Below are 23,388 nucleotides of genomic sequence, written 5' to 3' on the forward strand. Positions count from 1 at the left end.
AAAAACAAGCTGAACTAAACAGGTTAGAAAGTAAAAGCAGGCAGGCAGGAATGTCTCATCTTGTTGATACATTTCCCTAACTTCCCCATTGCGGGGCATTAAAATAATTCTTATATTAAATGTGGTGCTAGCTTGAAAGACTGGGCAAGATATCTGGTGATGGTGGTCAGCCGACAACAGAAATAGCAATTCAAAACTGAAGTTAAAAAGTCTGATCATTTGAATAAAATGTAAAATAACTCATCCTGGTGACCGCTGACAGACTTCTGCTTTGGCTGTAGAGTCCTGATCCAATAAGAGTGTTGGGATGCAGCCCGGGTCCTTTGTTTGCACCAGTGACAGAACGCATCAACAGCCATGTGTCCAGTTTGTAAATGTCTTTAATTTTCTTCACAAAATAGAACCTCAAACTAATCTTCCCACAAAACAAAAGGCATTTTTCTCAGCAGGTCACTTTACTTGCTACGTTTTATCATCAGTTTCCATCCTTTGACGACATTGATCTTAGAAACAAAATCTCTCTCCAAGTCACCGTTTTGACTTGGGGTGCAAATTTTCCCCAGAGAGGCCATGAAGGCGTGACAGACGGCCCGATAACAACACGGCTTCTTTTGTTCAGGAAATACAGCGTGTGGGAGAAGCTCCAGGCTGGAACCATCACCTGGGGTCTCAGGTAAACAGGTGAGCACGCACAGAGGACACGGCCACAATTCAGATGTTTCATTAGAAAATTTATTCGGAGCTCACGCCACCAACTAAAATCTCTTACAGATATCCCACCGATTCCAGGAAAAAAATAAAATAAAATCAAGAAACATCTGGAGGATTAGACAGCTTCCCGCTACATTTGGAGTATCTGGAGAGGTTTGCAGTCTGTTGCTGGGGGGCCCCATGAGGGCCAAACACTGCATCCCTGGATCTGTTCGCCCGCTTCGCATTAATGACCTCAGCAGGCAGAAACAACAGGTTAGACAATCAAACATCACCTCACAATCAGAGAAAGTCCAGAGTCTTCACAACAAAATAAAATCAACCCCCGAAGTATGAAGTGTCTCAGCATCGACAGGTTTTAGTGCAAACAGGAGAAAACTTCACACAGGCTGCTGTAAACGTCACAAAAATCTGTTAGATTTTAACAATCACTCAGCAGAACATCATCCTGGTTCCTAAAGGTCCAGAGCAGGAAGCAGCCTGCTGATGCGACGCAACGTTTGCAGAAAACTTTATTCCCTTTAAGCTCCTGCAGGGAGTTTCCTCCACAGGGCCGACTCTCTGCTGCCCCCGGTGGCCCAGCAGTGAAAGGTGATGCGGTTCTCCCTTTTTCATCCATTCATTCACTTCTTCTAAACCGGAAAAGGTCAGAGACTGGACATAAAGAAGCTTCACTTTATCTCCAGGACAAAACACATGAAATCTGATCATTTCAACATAAATAATTCAAACATGTCCGTAATATTCAGACGCTGCTCTTCTTCTAGTTTTAGATTTCCCTCCAACCGGAAAAGCGAGTTTTAAAAAAAGGTTTGGAAAAGTGACGCAGTGTCATGAGCCCAGCAGCTTTGCCTCCTCCGATCAATCTGAAGCTGGGGGGAAGGGGGCGGAGTCACGCCGCACACCTGGTCTCAGGTGACCAAAACCGCCGAGTCGGAACGGAAACGCTACAAATCGGTTTATGTCAGAGGAGACTGGAAGGGCCGCCAAAGCAGCTGCTGACCCAAAGCTCAGGAATTAGGCACCACCCTGGAGACGAGCCGCTCAGAGGAAGCAGGAAGACACTCAGAAAATGCCGAGTCACTGGTTGCCACGGCGATTCCCGCCTATTGTGGACAGCACCTCTTTCATCTGAGAGAAACGAGGACCTAAGCCTCAGTTCCAGTGAGAAGTTTAAGTAGTTTCAGAACAATTCGGACCCTGAAGAGTCAGAACCTTCTGGGGAACGTCGCCCCGCTGCTGCTACGCTGATTTCAGGTTATTTACGCCTGAATTTCCCCCACTGAGAGACATTAAAGCCCGTCTCTGTTCTCCTGACCCAACCCGGCTAAACTTCACTACTCGGACCGGTTCTTTGGGTTTTACTAGCAGCACAATGAAAACTGGACCCTGGAATGTAGAAACGGTTCCCAAAAGGCACTTTTGAAGGAAGAATTAACCCATAAAGTTAAAAAAAGGAAAGGAACCCGGTGTTCTGACCCTGAAGGAACCACAGTTTACCTGAACTGCGTCTCTGGTTTAAGCTTAAGGCAACATGATGAGTCTGAGCAGCTGCAGGACTGCGAGCGGGTCCCCGGCAGCGCCGCCGTCTGAAGGTCCGATCTGAAAGCGTCGTACAGTCGTACCGAATGTTCAATCACAGCGGAAGAAAGAGGATTAAATCATCTCTAGAGGAGGATCTGGCTCTGATTTGTTGCGTTTAAGGCGGTCGGTTCTGCAGCGGAAGAGGAGAGTAAGGCTGGTTCTTCGGCACCGGAGCCCGGCTAGCTTCAGGACCGGAAGACGTGGACGGCTCGGATGACGTACTGCCGGCAGATGGGACACTCGCTCATCCTCTTGCCACACTTGGTGCAGGTGACCATGTGGCCGCACTCCAGCAGGACGCAGTCGATGGGAGAGTCCATGCAGATCTTACACAGGTTCTCCTCCAGGCCCGGCGCCGATCCGCCGCCACCTGTGGGAGGACAAGGTCAGAAAGGGGCCGATGGGACCATAGACAATATATAAGACTAGACACCGCATTGACAGTCGCGGCGCAGAAATTACGGCCGCCATCTTGGGGCGGTCGACCTGCTACCCTCACCTGCTGGCATAAGGTGAACAGACGGAAGACGCCTCAGCGCTGGTGCTGGTATTGTGCCAAAAGAGTTATTCCCCACAAAATAGGCTAATTTAAATAATAATAATAATAATAATAATAATAATTTAAAAAATAATATATTATATATATATAAATATTTATGTATGTGTGTGTGTATAAATGTGTTTGTGTATATAGTGATAAAAAATTATAACAATGTATGAGGCAGTGTTGTGCAACAGACATTCTTTCAGAATATTCTATTACTTTTAACCCCCGCTAAGATTACTTAAATGCACTGAAACATTTGTTAAAATAGCTATAGTGTTAAAGGTTTAAGCAAAAAAAACAACAACGTGAGAATTAGTTTAATATTCAATGAGTTGTAGTTGATTAAAATTGATTCTGTGCCTGGTCAACACATTACACTGAGCTGAGCTGTCGACCTCCCCAAGATGGCGCCCCCAGATCTCGTCACATAGGTGAAAACGCTTGATGTCTACTCTTTAAATTATGTCTATGGATGTGACAGCTTGACCTGAGCGACGGGAGCAAACTCACCTGCAGCGCTCACAGAGCTGGCCGCTGAAACAGAAACACAGTGACATCATCAGAGAATCGTCCAATCAGCTTCACCGATGCTTAAAACCAGAACTGGAACCTGGTCTGGGCTGGATCCGGACCAGGAGAACCCGGGTTCCAGTCCCGCGTGTGAATCCTGTTGGGCTTCACTCACCCAGCAGGTTCTGCTGGTCCTGGTACAGCCGGGTCACCCTCTCCATCAGCTCCCACTTCTCACAGCAGCCTTTGTAGTCCACGAAGTTACGGGCCAGAATCTCCTTCAGCTGCCGCACGCTCAGCTCCTCGATGCCGTCCACGTTCTTCAGGTCGGACAGTGAGGCCCTGCGGCCGGAGACGGGGGCCTCCTCTGGGTCCCAGGCCTGGGGGGGGGCAAAGACACGGGTAAGTCAACAGAACCAGAACCAGAACAAGCCAGAGGCCTTACCGGGTCGTCGTCATCGTCGTCTTCTATTCCAGGGTCTGAGGGTGGAGTCTCTGCGGTTGGGGGCGTGGCTTCAGGCTCAGGTGTGGGCGGAGCAGCGCTGGACGTGTCAGAACCCGTGTCAGAGACGGAGCTGCGAGGCGTCGGCTCCGGGGGGTCAGGTGTGACTGTGGGGAGGTCGACGATGGGGGTGTCGGGGGCGGAGCCGCTGGAAGGTGACGACTGCTGACTCAGCACCAGCTCCACCAGCTCCTCCTGCAGAACAGGAAGCAGCGGCTTAACGGTGGATGCCGTTAACCCACCTGAATTCAGGTGTTTAGAATCATCAGGTAAACATGAGCAGCTCGTCTCTGATTGGTTCTGCCTGTCAGCGCCAACAGCAAGACGCACCTTCTCTCTGCACAGGTGCGTGGAGACCTCGTGCAGGTGCAGGTAGTCCCTCAGCTCCTTCACCTTCAGCTTCATCAGCTCCGCCCGCTCCAGCAGGTTCCCATAGAAACGCTGACAGGTGTGACAAAGGCGGGGCCGCAGCCCCTGCTGGGCGGAGCAACGGCTGCAGTAGTTCTTCTTACAGTCCACGCACACGTGCTGGGAGACAGGGGAGGACAGGTGAGGACAGGTGGAGACAGGGGAGGACAGGTGAGGACAGGTGGAGACGAGTGAGGACAGGTGAAGACAGGTGGGGACAGGTGAGGACAGGTGGGGACAGGTGGAGACAAGTGAAGACAGGTAGAGACAGGTGAGGACAGGTAGAGACAGGTGAGGACGAGTGAGGACAGGGGAGGACAGGTGGAGACAGATGAAGACAGGTGAGGACAGGTGGAGACAGGTGAGGACAGGTGGAGACAGGTGAGGACAGGTGGAGACGAGTGAGGACAGGTAGAGACAGGTGGAGACAGATGAAGACAGATGAAGACAGGTGGAGACAGGTGAGGACAGGTGAGGACGGGTGAGGACAGGTGGAGACAAGTGAAGACAGGTAGAGACAGGTGAGGACAGGTAGAGACAGGTGAGGACAGGTAGAGACAGGTGAGGACGAGTGAGGACAGGTAGAGACAGGTGAGGACAGGTGAAGACAGGTGAGGACAGGTAGAGACAGGTGAGGACAGGTGAGGACGGGTGAGGACAGGTGGAGACAAGTGAAGACAGGTAGAGACAGGTGAGGACAGGTAGAGACAGGTGAGGACAGGTAGAGACAGGTGGGGACAGGTGAGGACAGGTAGAGACAGGTGAGGACAGATGAAGACAGGTGAGGACAGGTAGAGACAGGTGAGGACAGGTGAGGACAGGTGGAGACAGGGGAGGACAGGTGAAGACAGGTGGAGACAGGTAGAGGCAGGTAGAGACAGGTGAGGACAGGTGAGGACAGGTGGAGACAGGGGAGGACAGGTGAGGACAGGTGGAGACAGGTGAGGACAGGTAGAGACAGGTGAGGACAGGTAGAGACAGGTGGAGACAGTTTTAAACTTGTTCAGTTTAACAGGACAAACATAAAGTAAGCAGCGTCCCCTCGCTGGACACTTCCTGTCCAGCGAGGGGACGCTGCGTTTCACAGCTCGTCCTCCAGAAACACAGCTGACTGCGTTCCTAAAAACTTTCATCACATCTGAACGTCTCTAATGGACTTTAAATCCGTCCGTGTGGACAGAACCGGCCTCATGGTTCTGGATGTCAGTGGCACCAGTTTGTTCTGTCAAGCTGTGGAACGGATCAGAACTTCTAGAACAGCTCAGCTCCTGATTTCATCTCCAGACCATAACATTCACAACTTTGTCTTTTATTAAATAAAGATTTTAGTTTTTGACTCGGCGTTAAATCGCCGTCTAACCGTATTCAGCCAGAACTCAAACCGGGCCTCAGACGGCGCCACCGTCAGGCCGTCTGAGGCGCTGACAGCGATGCGCTACGTCTGCCTGAGTGGGCGGAGTTACCTTCCTGGGTGGCGTGCCGAAGGGCCCGCCGCAGGCCTTACAGGTGTGCTCAGGTGGCGACGGCTGGGAGTTGAAGGCCGAGTTGGTGTAGGACTGGTGTCGTCTGTCGGCGCCGCCCGACGGATCCACGTCAGCCGAGTCCATGCAGAGCCAGTTACAGCAGGACGCAAACATGGCGGCTACAACACAAGGCAGACGGTCAGAGCCATAGACATCATATAAGAGTAGACGCGTCGTTGGGCGGGTTCTGCCTATGCTGCGATGCGTCAGAGCGTCCGCCATCTTAAATGTGGCAAATCTGCAGTTAGTCACTTAAACAGTATCAGAGGGACTTTAATCTCTGAATATACTTTGTATTCGTTGTATTTTTTTTGTAACATTACAAGTTTATTTTCGTATCCCTTTAGCTTCATTCTCCTGAATTTATTCTCCTAAAGAATGAAAATATTTAAAATAATCTAACCTGGCCCTATTACTCCAGGAGTGAAATAATTCTGCAAACTGTGATTATTCTGGAAATGTTCCCCCTTAATTCTCATAATATGATGTTTTTATCATAACATTATCACTTTTGTGTTTGTTTGTTTATTTTTACTTTATTGACCTAGGACTTTTTTTTTCTCATATTATTAGTTTTACCTCTTTAATACTCACCCAAAAAGTCTGTTCCTAAAGGTTCACATGTGACGCGGTTTTACGAAATAATGAAGACAACAATGTTTAGATTTAACAAATTGATCCTTATATTCATAACACATACACAAAAAACATAAAAACAATATATATATATATATATATATATATATATATATATATATATATATATATATATATATATATATATATATATATATATATATATATATATATGTATGTATGTATGTATGTATATATATATATATATATATATATATATATATATATATATATGTATGTATGTGTGTGTGTGTGTGTGTGTATTTATCGCAGCACAGGAATGAGGCATCTTCTCTGATCCACGTTCACAATAACAGAACTCAACTTTTTTCTGCCACATACAATATGGCGGTGACGTTGACGTGCCAATCTGCGCCCTGTGACGCGTCTACGTATATAATGTCTGTGGTCAGAGCCACCCAGGGTGCTGGAGCAGAAAAAAAATGGCCGCCCTGATCTACAGGAGAAACGTCTGCGGATGAAATCAAAGCGTCTAAAAACGACGTCCAGTTCCCTCAGCGCAGCCGGAACTGGACTTACATTTGAAGTCTCTGCATGTTTGATCTGATAGGAAAGTCCTTTATTGTCTCACATTTTATAGCAATGGAAAAAAAGAAACAAGCTAATCTGAAATTAGTTCTCAAGCAGCAGAGGATGAACTTTAGCAGAAAAAAATAAAAGTAAAATAAATGCCGTTGTAAATATGAGCCGAGTTTGATTTGATTTGACTCCAATATCGATTACTTTCAAATTAATGCTCAAAGTCATTCAATCACCAAAACCAGCCAAATATTATATTTATGTTACATTTATTGAACTCTGATATATTAACAGGAAAATAAAGAGCATTTGGTTCAATGCATATTTAACGTATCACAGAAATCAAAAATGTGCCAAACATCTGATTTTAGGGACGAAGGCGCTAATAAAATCCTGTCGGCCGTTCTGCAAATTCGTCTCACTTCCTCTCTGTGAACAGTAACAGCTGTAATAGCGCCCCCTAAAGGCTGGGAGGTATATCAATATTAAAAGCCAGAATATCGATATTAAATCATTTTTAAAAACATCAATATTAATCTTTGTATCGATTTAATGCACAGCCCTAATCGTTGTATTACGTGCAGGTAGAAAACATGAAAAATATTAAAGTTAAATAGCAGGAGGGGGAATACAGAACAAAAACAACTCCAGCCTGTTTACAGAACAATATGACTTAATGTGCATGACAGCGCAGCAGCATCAGTAGCTAAGTCTGTGTACGTTTACATCACCATATCAGAGGCAGCGTAAACGGGTAATGATCGGATCAGAACCGGTGCCACCATCAGCGTCAGGTAAACGGTTATTGAGCCTCAGGTGAGCATCAGAGATCATGACGTCCAGCAGCAGCTGGGAGGAAGGAGCTGTGGAAACGCTGCTTAGAGCGTCTGGGATGCAGCAGTCTGACAGAACCGGTCCTCCTCATGAGATTATCCAGATCAGCTGGTCCATCAGACCACAGAAGAAGGCTGAGGCCTCCAGAGGTAAAGAAGGTCTGCAGCAGCGCCCCCTGCAGGCCAGGAGACCTCAGCCTCCTCAGCAGGTAGATTCTGCTCTGACCCGTCCTGGAAAGACCATCAGGGTTATGGGTCCAGGTCATGGTTCTGGTGAACACCCAGGTACTGAGGAGAGTCCACCAGCTCCACACCAGCTCCCTGGACGTTCTCCTGGGTCAGAGATTTGGTTCTGCTGGTACCAGTCATCTCATCTGTGATGAGACGGACTACAGCAGGATGGCAGCCTGAAGTCTGCAGTGTGGAGGGTGACCAGAACCGGTACCAGCAGGTCAGCCTATCAGAACCTCAGCCTCCTGTCCTCACATACTGGGTCGACCGCTCAGGTAATCCAGCGTCCCGTGGGACCGGTGGTGGTCCACTCCTGACAACTCTGGTCTGCATGGTGACAGAAGCACTGGAGGAATCAGAGAAGAAGATCTTCACGGCGCTTCCAGGTGAGATGATGTCATCATCCACCGCAGGTGAGAGGCTGCAGGTCGACCATTGGCCCTCCGCAGCTCATCCCTCCGCTGAGGTGTGGAAAGGCACAGGACGGTGAAGGCGGCTCGTTTCTTCTTCTCTGGTTGCGTTTCCCGCCTTTCTTCCTCTTCAGCTCGCTGGGAACATCGTGTCGCTCGGTGGGAGGCGCCGCAGCAAAGCTACCAACAGCCGACCTCAGGTGGAACCACAAGCGCTCCGAACACAAGCGGCGTAAAAAAATCAAAGCAAAGCTCTGCAGAAAGGTCTAAAAATGGATTTAAATAGAGAATGTGGGGCTGAGCAGGAATAAGATCAGACTTTGGACCTGATTTTGCTTTAAAAGCTCTCAGGACTCTGACCTAAACCGCACTGAGTAAACATTTAATACGGGATGTTTACTGCAGCTAAAATACTTTTATGCCTTTAGTTAAGCACATAAAGAGTTAATCTTATGACAACAGTCCCCATTTCCGGATAAAACAACAAAAGCTCCTTTAAAATGTCATAAAACTGCTTAGAAGAAGAAGAAGAAGAAGTGATTCTGGTGTCATGTTGCAGTTTTCTGAGCAAACAGATGGCATAAAAACATAAAAGCTCTCTCGATGGGAATTTACATGAACTCTCGTTTCATTAATTTATGGGTTGAAACTGCTGTTGTCATTAAAATAAAATCAGATCTTTTTTTAACCACAAACAAACTTTGTTTACAGATGACCTCACGCCAAACCACAGAGAAAAACTTTTGCTTTCATTTTTTTAAATAGAAACCTAAGATTTTTATTTTAGAGATGAATATAACTTATCGCATCGAAGATAATGCTTGGATAAATCCGGCTTGACGTTTAAACGAATTTCATGATTATTTAACAACTATTAAATAAAGCTCCATCCAAGTGGAAAAAACTTCATTTAGTTAAAATCTATTACAGTTCTATGTTGATTTCAGGTTTTATGCCAGCCGAATGATAAAACGTCCAACTGTAAACAGTATTAAATCGGTTTTAGTGTTATAGTTGGGTAAACTTTTCACCCAGGAGATAAAATTGTTTAATCGAGCTTTCTGTGGAGGGAGTCTGGCTGAGGAGTCTGGAAAGTACCCCACGCTGCTAGCAGGCTAGCCAGGCTAATTATACAAGTTTATAAACAGCAAAGAAGAAGAAGAACAGCTCATAACAACTAACCCAGATTATAGTGGCACCGGTTTAAACTAACCTGGTTAACCGTGTGACCCACAGCTGACCGGAAAGAGTTTAATCGAGCCGCTTACCTGTCAGAGATGGGAGAGCCGCAGCTAGCACCCAGCCGCGGCTAACTTAGCGACGAGTTAGGGTTGGTTACCCACAAACTAACCAGCGGCCCGCGTCTCAGGCTGGAAACTGGTTAACAAGACTAGTTAACATGGCGGCAGGAGCAGACAGGACCAAGTAAAGTGAAGGCAGCGATAAGAGCAGAACCAGGAAGTTTCTGACCACGTACACGCGCGCGCGTGTGTGTTTGCGTGTGTGTGCGCGCGCGCGCATCAGAGATGGGTAAATAAAACTAAAGCAATAAAACTAGCTTCTAATCTAGAATAAAATCAAAACCCCATCAAGCGTTAATTATAAAGTCCTTTTAACTTTCCCGGTGGATCAAAGTGCAGCACAGAATAATTTATCACTGCTGTGTATATCACTGCAAAAGTATTCACACCCCTTTAACTTTTCCTAATACTGTCACATTACAGCAGGGGTCTCCAACATGGGGCCCGTGGGCACCAAGTAGCCCCTGAGGACCACATGTGGGGCCCACGAGTCTGTTCTACAAAAAGCAAAATCCACTTGTGAGCTGCATCTAAAACTTTATTTTATTCCATTACTCCTCCTGTTTATTCACACCTGCATTTATATACATATAAAACCGACAATATCTATAACAAAGCATAAAAAATGTGTTTATTTTACATAAACTTAAGGTGAACTCTGACTAGGGCTGTGGACGAAGAAAAAACATTTTGATAAAACCAAAAATATTGATCGATATCAATAATTATCAACAAATTAAAAACTCAAATGTTTTGTTTTTAAAGAGCACATTTGTGCAGAAACACAACTGATAGTTGTCCTGTGGACAGATTCCTCCACCTGAGCTGTGGATCTCTGCAGTTCCTCCAGAGACAGCATGAGCATTTCGGCTGCATCTCTGGTCTGTTCTCTCCTTGTTCTACCTGTAAGTTCAGGTGGACGGCCTCGTGTTGGTAGGTTTACAGCTGTAACTCTTTTAATGCCCAGATGATGGATTGAATGATGATCTGTGAGATGTTCAAAGCTTGGGAAATCTTTTATAGCATAAACTGCTTTAAACTTCTCCACATCTTTAGCCCTGCTGTGTTCCTTGGACTCTGATGCTGTTTACTCCTAATTATTCTCTTAACCTGTGAGGCGTCACAGAGGAACTCTACTGTGCTGAGATCAGATCACACACAGGTGGACTCTGTTCAGGCAATCATCAGGGAACCTCTGAAAAAAGGGGAATACTTTTTCACACCACACTTTTCAGTTTATTTGTAAAAGAATTTTTTTTAAAATCATGTATGAATTGGTCATATAGTTGGTCTTTCACACAAAATCCCAATAAACTGTAATGTGACAATATGTGGAAAAGTTCAAAAGTACTTTTGCAAGCCACTGCATATAAAAAAAACTTGAAATAAAGTGCAAAACACAGAAGACAACAATATAGAACCGTCTACAGCTTCAACAAACCATGGTTTTCATGCCATCTGAGGCACCAAGGAAGAAGCTTTCCACAGTGCAGACCTGGCCCTGTATAAGCAGACCAGAACCAAGGAGATCAATCTAGCAAAAATGAAAATGAGTTTCTCCACCAATGACACTTCTTCAGTGTGGAGGAGCCTGGAATCCCCCCACCACCACCTGGCTGAGGATCTGAACCATGTCTTCTGTAGGTTTAATTGTCAAACCGTCCAACAACTCTTCATCCTCCTCCTCCTCTCCATCTTGGCCTGCACCTGAGGTCAAAGAGGGCCTTGAAGCTTAGTCGGTTCATCTGAGTGGCATTAAAGCTGTAGCTGGTAACCCTGATCAGAAACACTTTTTGTTCTAACTGGGTGAAATGCTCCTTACATCCTGATAGTAGAAAATACATTATGTGTATTCAGAAAAAGGTTTAAAATTAGAGCTCTGTGGGAGCTGCAGGCCTCTAAAAACTGACCAATCCCTGCCGTTCGGTCCGAAGAGCAGCGATTGGTCAGTTTTAGTCCTGCCCCGATAAACTCTAGATGTGATATTTGCATCGATAAAAAGGTGAACTGTCCTCACCTTCTGGGTCAAATGTTTGTGTAAAAAGTGTTTTCAATATTTTCCTGAAGAACCATCGCTGCATTTAAGCCGAGAAGTTGAGAGACCAGACTTACATCTGATAAAAGCAAAAACTAAAGAAAAAAGCTTTTTATCTTAGAAATTACTCTGATTTTTAGGTTGATTGTTTCCCAGGACTTGAAGCTGAACTTTTCACTACATCTCTGACGCTCTCCGTGTTCTTAGGAGCACTTTAGCATCTAAATCTCTTAAAATAATAATTAAGCATGTTTGCACCAGCGCCCTCTGCTGGAGGGATGAACAAACATGGAGCTGGAACTTCTTGAGTCCCACAGTATTTTACGCCCGAGGGCTGCAAATGGCCCCCGGGCCACACGTTGGACCCCCCCCCCCCCCCCCCCCACCATGAAATCAAACGCACCCAGGTTGGTGTTGGATGATGATGACACAGTTTTATTGCAGTAAACAGAGTGGGTCAAGAAATGAACAAAAAAAGTTGCAGATTAAGAAAAACTTCCTTTAACCGTCCCGCTAAAGAAAAACCGCTCGGTGAGACTGAACCCGAACCCAGACCCGGTCCTGATCCACGCCGACAACACAGAGCTGTAGAGCCGGGTCATCAAATCAAAGAAGCACACGTTACAGTTGGAGCTACAAACCAAAGATCCAGCTTTATTGGACAGGAAGAGTTTGGACTTTACAACATTTATCTCCTCGGAAGTCAGCGTCTGATCCACACTGAACCAGACAAAACTTCTAATTTCTTCTTCTGGGTTGGCAACAAGGCGTGCTAGCGCCACCGTCTGGTCGGGAGTCTGTGGCGGCGGCTTTAAACGAGTCAGTGCTGCATTCAAAGACAGGTGGAAGCAGATTGGGAGAGAGGAGACGCAGCACAGAAAGAGGGGGAGAAAGCAGAGACGCATTTAAACAGGACAGTTCAGAACCGCTTCCTTTCCTCCGTTCAGCAACACATCCAAAACCTCAGAACTCTACAAATCTGATGGAGATCCACCCGCTCCTCTGCCGTTCTTCTGGGTTCCTGTTAACCCACAGAACCGGTTCTGTAGAGAGCAGGTCAGGGAGTCCCAGATCAGCAGAACCCGGTGCAGATGGGACCCAGCCCCAGGTTCTGCTGGGCGGGAACGAGGAACCAACCAGAACTGCCGTGTTTTAAACCCAGAGTCAGTCCTTAACGTTCTCAAAGGAAACCTGAGAACCGGTGTAGGTACCAGATCGTCTCGGGCGCTTACCCGATGACGTCATCATATGGCAACTCAACTCAAACAAACTACATTATGCCCACGGTCTCCATTTGTTACAAATCAATTTTATTTTGTTAATTTACGGTTATTTTCCTGTAAATTAGTCGAGGCATGAAAACTTTTAACATCATTTTGGAATACTTGTGTGGTAGTCTGACAATTTAAATCGGTAATTTTGCAGGATCAAAGTTACAACCTTAGAGAAATTCAATTCCTCCAATTTTTTTTAAGTTGTGAAGGGAAACTAAACCATAAACTCATTTAATTTTTAATAAAAGTCAGCAGCCAAATTTAATTTTATCACGGCATTCATCACTTTAAAAATCAATGACGTTCATTCCTCCTTTTTGTACTGATGTTCTTTCTGATCACATGTTTTTTTATTATTCCAGATGAAATTGTAATGAATTTGATTTTTTTTTTTATTGTGGTATTTGGTAGATTTAAGATATATGCTTGATAAATTAGTCTGGCTAGCCCTTTCATTTTTGTTAACAATATTCTTCCAAACATTGAGCCAATTGACAAATATTTGTTGATTTTATTTTTTTTGTAAAATGGCTTGCTTGGTTCAAGCTTTTGAGAAAAAAGAAACCGCTAAATTAACTAAATAAAATTGATTCGTTACAAATGCAGACCGCGGGCTCTATGTAGTTTGTTTGAGTGGCGTTGCCATAATGTGACGTCATCAGGAGGCACATGGAGAATTTCTTCGTAAAATTGTCCGTTTACAAACCGCAATCCCGCTCTAGAATAAAACCTACACCCCGCTATAAATACTTTAGTAAGTTGTCCAGACCAATCACAATATTTTGCGTAATTGAGCAAACGTTAAACCAACCACGTATAGTGATGTCATCAGAAGGCGCAGGGCCCGAGCCGATCTGGTACCTACAGCGGACACCAGAGGAACGGTTGCTCCGCTCTTTAATGCATCGGCTCTTCGCCTGGTTCTGGATTTAAACAGGCGGTGGCTCAGTCTCTCTAACCTTCGGTTCTGGTCCAGAGTGGGTGTCTAGGCTCTGGACCAGAACCAGAACCTGATCCGTTACTACTTCTCCACCCACCCCGGCCTCCCCGTCCAGGAAGCAGCGGGAGCGCCGCCGCCTGGTGGAAGCTAGAAACGTTCTTCTGGATCATTTCCAGAGAATTTGCGTCTTCTCCAGAACATTTGGGGATTTTTCTCTGAAAACGGCTCCGAGCCGAACGGACCGCCAGGAAGCAGGGAGGGAACCTCCCAGTTTGGGTTTCAGGCCCAATTAAGCCCAGAAACTGTCTGCAGCGTTCAGTGTGGATCGATGGACCAATCAGAGAAGAGCTTTCCAGCAGGCCACGCCTACCAGCAGTCACCATGTGACCTGTGCTGCGTTCGGGTTCACCTTCAGGCTCAGGCTTTTCTGCTCTCATTGCTTTGTTTCGTTTTCCAGCAGTTCCTGATTTCCCCCCTTCAGCGCCTGAACGCATCGTTTCACAGCAGGGAAGGAAATCCTGCAGACAGTGAAGGCAACGTCTCTCTGTCCTCCACCTGAACAGGTGGGAACAGAAACCAGGGGTGCGTTACTTTTAGGTCTCCCTTCAGGCAACTCTGCTGCAGATTGCTGAGGGGGCGGAGCCTGTGGGTTAGCCCCGCCCCCTCAGGAATAAAAACATACATTAACACTGTGGAGGCGTTTGAGGGGGGGGTAAATAAAAACAATCGTCTGTGCCGTGACCGATGAGGTCTAAGGGGCGAGTCTGGCGCAGGTTCGACCTGCTGGGGGCGGGGCTACAGGAGGATGCAGGTATGACATCACAGGAAGCGGCGGTGAGGTGGCGGGGCAGAAACCCAGAGATTGGACATGCATGGACGAGCTGCTCGCTGTGTTTACAGGTTTGTTACTGAACAGGTGAGTGTGTTTCCCATTCATTCCCACTAAGAATAAATATTCGCCTCAAACAGGAAGAGGAGGAGGAGGAGGAAGAGGTCAGCGTCCGCTCGCCGTCCATCCGTCCGTCTGCAGGGAAGCTAACTGTGCCGCTTCAATCATCCCAGCTCCTTTAACCCAAAGTTTGACTCCCCCCCCTCCCTCCCTCCCTCCCCCAGCCCTCCTCCCCTCCAGCCCCCAGGAGGCCTTCAGTCTCTTATGGTTTCTCCTTTGAGATCACCTCTTCTCGCGGCTTGGCTCCGCCGAAGATGGCGGAGTTGGGGTTGGCGACCTGGTTGAGCGGTTCGGAGACCGTCCGAGGCTTCAGCTGGAGGCGGGGCCGCTGTGCACGCTCCTCTGCAGACAGACACACACAGGTGGTAACGTCAGCATCAGGCCAAACTCACCACAGGTCAGAACCCCCCCATCAGAAAAGATGCCTCATTCCTGTGCTGCAATAAATACACACACACATATTTTTATATGTGTGTGTGTATTTATTATGAATATAAGAATCAATTTGGTAAATCTAAACATTGTGGTCTTCATTATTTCATAAAACCGTGTCACATGTGAACCTTTAGGACTTTTTGGGTGAGTATTAAAGAGGTAAAATTAATAATATGAGAAAAAAAGTCCTAGGTCAATAAAGTAAAAATAAACAATTAAACACAAAAGTGATAATGTTATGATAAAAACATCATATTATGAGAATTAAGGGGGAACATTTCCAGAATAGTCACAGTTTGCAGAATTATTTCACTCCTGGAGTAATAGGACCAAGTTAGATTATTTTAAATTCTTTAGGAGAATAAATTCAGGAGAATGAAGCTAAAGGGATACAAAAATAAACTTGTAATATTACAAAAAAAATACTACGAATACAAAGTATATTCAGAGATTAAAGTCCCTCTGATACTGATTAAGTGACTGAGTAACTGCAGATTTGCCACATTTAAGATGGTGGACGCTCTGACGCATCGCAGCATAGGCAGAACCCGCCCAATGACGCGTCTACTCTTATATTATGTCTATGGCGCTGATGGTTAGCGGGGAGTCGGACCAAACGGATCATTCAGGAATAGAACCAGCAGGCGGCGGCACCTTCAGAGGGTTCCCTGAAGTCGGGCGCTCCTCCTCCTCCGCGGGGGGGCGGTCCCTCTCTGAAGCGGCCCATCCCTCCGCCTCCCCGCGGCCTCTCCACGGGACGACTGCTGCCGCCTCGACTCCGGCCCCCCATGTAGTCGTCGTCTCTGAAACCTGCGGACGAGCAGACGGGTGAGTCGGCCGGCGGCCTGAGGAAGACGCGGCGGAGATGAGATGCAAGGGATGATGGGAAATGACAGAGGGCGCCGCGGCGAGCTTCACTGCCAGCTGCTGGACAAATGGAGCAACTGCACGGGCGATGGCTGCTTTTCCATCAGCTGCCTCCCTAATTAAAACCAGCCTGCCGTCTGATTGGCTCGCCCGCCCAGCTCGCAGCCTTCTGATTGGCCGGAATCATCTGACCACACCTCCTCCTTGCTGGTCGAAGAAATCTTCTCGCGAGTCCCGTGGTCCGCCGCCTCCTCTGGGACCTCCTCGCGAACCTCCTCGCCCTGCAGACAACACGGGAGTTTAACACCGGCAGGAGGGGAGAGAGGAAGAGGAGGAGAGAGAGGAAGAGGAGGAGAGAGGAAGAAGAGGAAGAGAGGGTGGAGGGTTAGAGGGAGAGAGGAGCAGGAGGAGTCGGCGTCTCCTAGAAGCAGCTAGGACAGCAGTGAGGAGGCGGAGCTTGTTAGTGGGCCATCAGCCAATCAGAGGAGGCGTTGGCAGGAAGCAGCAGTGAAGCTCTGAACGCTGAAGCTGTCAGAGGGAAGGAGGTGAGTGAGGATGGAGGGATGAGAAGATGAAGGAGGAAGAGTTCCTCCTCAGAGTCACAACCAGACAGTTTCGTTTTCCTGCAGCAGAATCAGAACCAGAGCCGTTTTCAGGGATTTGGACCAGCAGTTACTGGCTGCTCACATGCTGCTGCACGCTGCCGGTCAGCTGGCTGAAAACCAGGCTGCAGCTGTTTGGAGATTATCGCTGTACTACTGCATGCAGCCGCGGTTTGTTTTGGATTATTAGGTTAAGGTTTCTAAATGCAAACAATACAGAAATATCACCCATTATTATAATGTAATAAATAAACTTCATGAAACGGGATGTAGACTCCTGCTTTTCTGTTTTTTAAGCTTGATAGAAACCATTTCATCTCAACATTTAAGTTTTTAAGCTGTGAGACCCTCATTCAGGTCCTACTTTGGACTTCAATCACTTTTTTCATTCAGTTTCAGTTTTTGGACTTCTGGACTAAATAAGGAAACTAAAAGAGACGAACAGGAGCTGCAGCCTGATTCAAACACCAGAACCTGACGTAGCTAAGAGCAAACTTCTGACCACACACCGGACCCTGATGGATCCCCATCTTTTAATTCTGCAGACCTTTTTACTCCCGATCCTCGGCTGCTTCTCTCGGCGTTGCTCTAACCGACCCACGTCTAGTTTTGCACCAGGATAAGACTCTGGTTGGGGGCTCGTCCGGGATCTTCAAACTTTATATCAAAGACTTTCACAGATTTATTTCTCATACAGATTCTGGTCATATCATTAGAATATTTTGGAAACCATGATTTCTTTCAGTAACTCCATTCAAAAAGTGAAACTTCTGTATTATATTCATTAATTACACGCAGACTGATATGTTTGTTTCTTTTAATTTTGATGATTATAAATGACAACAAATGAAAACACCAAATTCAGTTTCTCAGATAATTAGAATATCATGAAAAGGTCCAAAATTGAAGAGACCTGCTCACAGCGCCAAAGCTACCAGTACCTGGTTTAAGGACCAAGGTACACCTGTTCTTAAAGGGCCAGCACACTCACCTGACCTTAACCCGATAGAACATCTGTGGGTTATTGTGAAGAGGAAGATGTGATGCACCAGACCTAATGAAGGCCTCAATCAGAGCTACCTGGGCTCTCATCACACCTGAGCAGACTGATGGACTCCATGCCGCGCCGCATGGCTGCAGTAACCCAGGTAAACACAGAGCTGCACATGCTCAGACTGTTCATGCTTTTCAGTTGGAGAACATTTTGGAAATATTTTTTTTTGTTTTGGTCTAAATAATGAAATTTTCTGATATCCTGAACCTGGTGTTTTCATTAGTTGTCAGTTATAATCATCATGATTAAAAGAAATAAACACTTGAAAAACATCAGCCTGTGTGTAATTAATATAATATACAAGCTTCACCCACTGCAAAAACGGATCTAAAAATAAGTAAAATGTTCTTAAAGTTAGTCTATTTGCCCTTGATTTGAGCAGGTAAATAAGATTATCTGCCAATAATCAATGTTTTGAATGGATTTACTGGAAACAAGAGCTACTTTTTCATGATATTCTAGTAATGTGGACCAGCCGGTGGAGGCTAACAGTGACCGGGCCCAGAGTTTGAGTCCTCAGTAGTTTAGCTTTGGACTGAAAAAGTGCTGACGAGGCAGATTAACGTTCTCTAACGTTGTTTCCACCCGTTTCATTACATGTGACAGCAGCCCCTGATCTCCTGCTGCAGTCTGGACTCTGGTTCTGCAAACGTTCCTTCAGCCTCAGACACACCCACCAACAGCTAACAACCTGGTGTTGCTTTGGCGCTCATACCTCTACCTTCGTCTTTCCTGAACCCGAAGCCGCTTCCTCCGCGTTCTTGCCTCCGTCCCTCTGCGATGTCCACCCTCAGGGACCTGTCGCCTAGCAGCTGCAGAGGTCACATGGGAGCGTTAGTCCTGCGGGACGCACTGAAGCGCAACACGTCTGCTTTTCTCATCATTTCAACCCAAACCTGCCGCCTGACAGTCTGAGTTCAGCCTCTGAGCGTTAATTAATATCCTTAATGTTAAGATCCGCGTTCTCAGCAGATACTTACGGCGCCGTCGTATGTCAAAGCTTCTTTTAGGGATTCCAAATCCTCAAATTCAACATAACAAAAACCTGAACGAGACAAAAAAAAAAAAAAAAGGAAATCAGATTTAGATATTTACAGAAATATGTTTCCAGAAAATTAGCAGAAATACTTCTGAATAAAAAGCCAAGCATAATAATATGAAATTATTTTCTAAATCATCACAAATGTGTTCTCAATACGTTTCTACAAAAGTATGTTTGAATAGAGAAATATGATGGATAACAACAATAAATTAACGCAATGAATTTATTTAGACTTATTTAGTAACATATTTTATTCAAATGTATGCGGTCAAATATATTTTTCAAATATGAAACCTTTGCCTCAATAATCTATTTTCTCTGTAGTTATTTTGTTGATGGAGTTCAGTCATTATTAAAATAGAGTAATATTAATATAAGTATGTACATTACTGCGTCTATTTTCAAGCAGTTTTTAGAACTTCTATATCAAACATGTATAAAAATGAAATTGTCAGAATGATTTGACCATTTGCTGCTCGGTTTGTTCCCTGAGAACGTCTAAAGGCTCAGAAACACGATTAAACTGATTAAACCGGGTCATGATTGGTACCGTCACCTGAAAATGGCTGAAAGGAGGAGATAAAAAGAAATAAACACGCCCTCCCAGCTGGGAACCCGTCAGAGCGGGGGTGTCCTAACATTTCACTACAAGGGCAAAAAAATTAACACATTTTTATAAAAAAAAAAAAAAAACAATTATGTTAATTTTTCACCTGCTCTACAAAATATAATCATTTTAAATAAATAAGTCAGATTTTTTGCAGGAATAATGTGTAAATGGTTGTAGATCCAAATTTAAAAAGGGTTTTGCTCATTTGTTGTAGTCATCCAGTTTGCAAATTATACTGAATAATTTAATTTGAGTCTAACAACAATAAACTGAACGGTTTTTGTTCTAGCGATATAAGAACCGTGTTTGGGTCAGTTGTTCTTTGAAAACACTTGCTGTAATTAGCCAATTTTAATAATTGATTTTAAAGCAGATTTCGGCAGCTAAAAACTAAACGAGTTTAACCAAATTGGTTTAAACTAAACTGAACTGGTTTGACCGGAACTAAACTCACGAAACTATGTGGAAAAATAAAACTGCTATTTAGGAAACATTTAATAAAGACCCGTTAAGATTAACCCTATAACTGATACAAAAATGTATAATTTTTTGTATTTCTGAGAGCTCTACATATCCAACAAAGTCAGTATTTTTCTAAAAATACCGTTTACAACAGCAGTGTCCTAACTTTTCGGTACATGGGCCAAAACTGACTAGTCAAAGAAACCTGAGGGCCAAAAAATTAACACAATTTTTTTAAAAACCAAAACAAATATGTTAATTTTTCACCTACTCTACAAAATATGATCATTTTAAATAAATAAATTAGTCAGATTTTATTTTGTAGGAGCCAATTTTAATAAATATGAATGCACCAAAGTCTGCATTTTGGTAATTAAATATAATTGGATAGATGTTATTATGAAATGAAAAATTATGTCAAGTGTGTTTATCAAAAGATGAATACTTTGTGTTGTACTTAACATTTTTAATTGTATGATTTTAACTTTTGTGTAATATTTTTGCCCTCATTAAAAACTATTTCAGGTCAGAACCTGAAGAAGTTCTGGGAGCCAAGAACACATTAAACAGGTTAGTTTGCATATTTTCTTAATTCTCCCTCATAGTTCAGATCCAGTCGGACCCGGACGTTTTCCAGAACACAGAACCGGCCCGGTACCTTTGAACTTGTCTGTCTCTTTGTCTCTGACCAATCGCACGCTGCGGAGGCTGAGCTCTTTGAAGATGACGTCGATGTCGCCCTGCACCGTGTTGAAGGGCAGGTTCCCCACGTACGCCGTGAACGGCGGTTCTGTCGGCAGCTCCTTCTGCTTCCGGGGGCCTCCGGCGCCGCCGCCGCCGCGGGGTCTGCAAACAGAGACCAGCGTGAGACCGAGGACACGTTCTGGACCGGGACGCCGGTCCGGCCCGGAACCGGGCTCCGGCTCTTCCTGCTGGATCAGACGGAACATGAAACAGGCCAACTGGACCTGATGTGGAGGCTGCTGCCTGAAAAACGCAGAGCCCTCTGGGTCCGGTCGGTTCTGGCTGCCGACCCGTTGGTTCTGCCAACCGACCCATTTCAGAACCAAACTGTAACCTGGAAGCAGACCGCAGTCAGCCCAGAAGCTTTATGAGCTCTGATCGGGTCGGGTGGAACTTCACTTCCAGGTTTCAGGAGCAGATTCTGGTTCTTTGGACCAACCGGACCCTTCAGAACAATCACCAGGAAACCAGCTCCGATCATCACTTCCATCGTGTTTCACCCGGTTCTTCAGGCTCCAACCCGCCTGCGGGCCGACAGAGACGATCAGAACCAGGCGGGAACTCTGGATCAGGCTGCCAGAACCGCCAGAACCAAGCCCAGAAGTTAAAAACTACCCAAGCAGGTCCAGAACGCTTCAGGAACCTCCAGCCGCTAAACCAGACCGGCGCTGATCCAGCAGAACCAGACTTTATTTCAGCGCTTCCTGTCTGGCCCGCGGCTCTGCAGAGCGGCACCAGAACCGGCCCGGATCAGGCTGCGGCCTAAAATAAACGATGCTACGCTAAATAAACACAAAGCTACACGTTTTAAAGCCAAACGTTTAAATTTATAGCATAAAAACACTCCAAGAATAAAATAGAGAATAAACTCCTCTATAAAAAACTCTTCCTGCTTTAATCAGCACAGGTTCCCAGAACCTCAGGTTCTGAGAGCAGGAACCGGGGGACCGGAACTCCGGGTCGGCCCTGAGGGACGCATCAGAACCCCGTCTGGACCCTTCTGAGCCGCCCCTCGCCCAGCGGTGCCAATTAACCGGACCTTTAACGGGTTTCTGCTTAACGCCTCGTCTGATTGGCTCCTGGAGCAGCAGACATGCAGGTCTCCTGTGGAGGACCGCTGACCTGCAGACGCTCTGAGCTCCTCAGGAACTGCTGGTGCGGTTAGGAGAAGAGTGAAAAGCATCATGTGTGCATGTTGTCTGACAATAAATCCTCCTCACTGGACTCCTGAGGTCCAGGTATAGAAATATGACCTAAATACACATTTTATTGCACTCAGATGTCCTGTAGAAGTTGCTCAGGTCCGGTAAAGCGCTGGTATTCTGACAGGAAGTCCATCATGATGTTTAAAATCAGACCAACTATCATCTCTGAGTGGAATGTCCTGCCCTGGCAGAGTTATGGTTTTATTATCTATTATTGCAGAGACCAAGCGGGTCTTAAACAGCAGTTTGCTGTAATAGCCCAGATATTAATGCACAACATGATTTATATTTTTATTACAGTAAAATAACTAAGGGCGCCTCCCCGGCTGAGTGTTCCGTGTATTTTACTCCCACTAGAGCTGCTCTGGTAATATTTCTGTGACACACAGAAGTTTCATTGAATTTGGGGGAAACTGAATGAATAAATGGGATTTTGTTTATTAAACTGCAGCACCGGCTTCACGGATCTCCTGATCGGGCTGAATGGAGCCTCTGTGGACGGAACCAGCTGGGTCCATCCTGCGGAACACAGGCAGAAACCAGCAGCCCGGCTGTCCGAACCGGACCGCGGTTCCGATCCGATCGCACGCTGGAAGCCGCGGACGTCTCTGCGGACGCATGATGCAGCCATGCGGGCAGCCTGCAGCTGCAGCCCGGCTCCGCCTCAGCCTCCACCTGCCGCGCCACCGGCGCTGCGCCCACACCGCTGCTACAGGTCCAGCCCGGAACAGGAGGTTCTGGCCGGCCAGCGGTTCGCCACATCGCTGCATTTTTTCAAGCAGTTAGCTCCAGTTAGAGCCCCGGTGTTTCCCGGCCGCGCTCGCCGGCCTCCCACACCCCAGCGCGGCCTGGTCGCAGAGCAGCAGAGGCTCCAAGAGCTCAGAGCGGACCGTGGACGGAACCGGTCCGGTCCGGGCGTGTGGCCGGGGTCCGGACCCCGGATTCAGAGGGGGCCGGTCCGGTTCGGCTGCGCGATTGTGTTTCGGAGCGGGGACTCACCCTCTACCGCCGCCGAAGCTGCCGTAGGCCCGATCATCGTAGTCCGCCATTACTGCTGCTGTGTCGGAGAGGAAGGTCCTTCACGTTACAGCCGAGCGGGTAGAGCTGCCCGCTCAGCGCCTGACTGCAAACAGCAACGGCAGCTAAAAACTTAACGACTTTAACCAAATTGGTTTAAACTAAACCAAACTGAACTGGTGTGACCGGAACTAAACTCACGAAACTACGTGGAAAATTAAAACTGCTATTTAGGAAACATTTAATAAAGACCCGTTAAGATTAACCCTATAACTGATACAAAAATGTATACTTTTTTGATGCAAATATTTCTGAGAGCTCTACATATTCAACAAAGTCGGTATTTTTCCGAAGATACCGTTTACAACGGCAGTGTCCTAACTTTTCGGTACATGGGCCAAAATTGACTAGTCAAA

General features: G+C 46.2%; 2 protein-coding genes across 5 annotated transcripts; both read right to left on the reverse strand.

The window, feature by feature from the left end:
* Window positions 1-714: 714 nt before the first annotated feature.
* rffl (ring finger and FYVE-like domain containing E3 ubiquitin protein ligase) lies at window positions 715-9,925 on the reverse strand. The gene is made up of 7 exons (XM_036131457.1): window positions 9,704-9,925; window positions 5,726-5,904; window positions 4,185-4,382; window positions 3,798-4,049; window positions 3,528-3,732; window positions 3,353-3,376; window positions 715-2,665 (listed from the first exon to the last, which is right to left on the reverse strand). The coding sequence occupies exons 2-7, from the start codon at window positions 5,897-5,899 to the stop codon at window positions 2,481-2,483; spliced, it is 1,038 nt and encodes a 345-aa protein (XP_035987350.1). The 5' UTR covers window positions 5,900-5,904; window positions 9,704-9,925; the 3' UTR covers window positions 715-2,480.
* A 2,254-nt stretch (window positions 9,926-12,179) lies between these two features.
* On the reverse strand, window positions 12,180-23,092 carry eif4h (eukaryotic translation initiation factor 4h). Of its 4 annotated transcripts, none has more exons than XM_036131491.1 (8): window positions 22,955-23,092; window positions 20,665-20,852; window positions 18,873-18,937; window positions 18,614-18,704; window positions 16,434-16,517; window positions 16,024-16,179; window positions 15,161-15,276; window positions 12,180-12,597 (listed from the first exon to the last, which is right to left on the reverse strand). In XM_036131491.1, exons 1-8 carry the CDS (start codon window positions 23,002-23,004, stop codon window positions 12,592-12,594), a joined length of 756 nt encoding a protein of 251 aa, XP_035987384.1. In that variant the 5' UTR covers window positions 23,005-23,092; the 3' UTR covers window positions 12,180-12,591. The 4 variants fall into 4 exon arrangements, with proteins under 4 accessions (XP_035987384.1, XP_035987383.1, XP_035987386.1 ...); XM_036131490.1 differs by having other exon boundaries at window positions 18,608-18,704; XM_036131493.1 differs by lacking the exon at window positions 16,434-16,517.
* Between the last annotated feature and the right edge of the window lie 296 nt (window positions 23,093-23,388).

The sequence above is a fragment of the Fundulus heteroclitus genome, unplaced genomic scaffold (assembly GCF_011125445.2).
Source record: "Fundulus heteroclitus isolate FHET01 unplaced genomic scaffold, MU-UCD_Fhet_4.1 scaffold_44, whole genome shotgun sequence".
Taxonomy (NCBI): domain Eukaryota; kingdom Metazoa; phylum Chordata; class Actinopteri; order Cyprinodontiformes; family Fundulidae; genus Fundulus; species Fundulus heteroclitus.

What these genes read in the sequence shown, in the direction of transcription:
- rffl (XM_036131457.1), bottom strand. Translation starts at nt 5,899, where the DNA reads ATGTTTGCGTCCTGCTGTAACTGGCTCTGCATGGACTCGGCTGACGTG. An exon ending in TCGGCACGCCACCCAGGAAG is followed by an intron (nt 4,383 to 5,725) that starts GTAACTCCGCCC and finishes CCTGTCTCCCAG; the next exon opens with CACGTGTGCGTGGACTGTAA. An exon ending in CGCACCTGTGCAGAGAGAAG is followed by an intron (nt 4,050 to 4,184) that starts GTGCGTCTTGCT and finishes CCTGTTCTGCAG; the next exon opens with GAGGAGCTGGTGGAGCTGGT.
- eif4h (XM_036131490.1), bottom strand. Translation starts at nt 23,004, where the DNA reads ATGGCGGACTACGATGATCGGGCCTACGGCAGCTTCGGCGGCGGTAGA. An exon ending in CAGGAAAGACGAAGGTAGAG is followed by an intron (nt 16,518 to 18,607) that starts GTATGAGCGCCA and finishes TGTTGTCTGCAG; the next exon opens with GGCGAGGAGGTTCGCGAGGA. An exon ending in CTTCAGGGAACCCTCTGAAG is followed by an intron (nt 15,277 to 16,023) that starts GTGCCGCCGCCT and finishes GTCTGTCTGCAG; the next exon opens with AGGAGCGTGCACAGCGGCCC.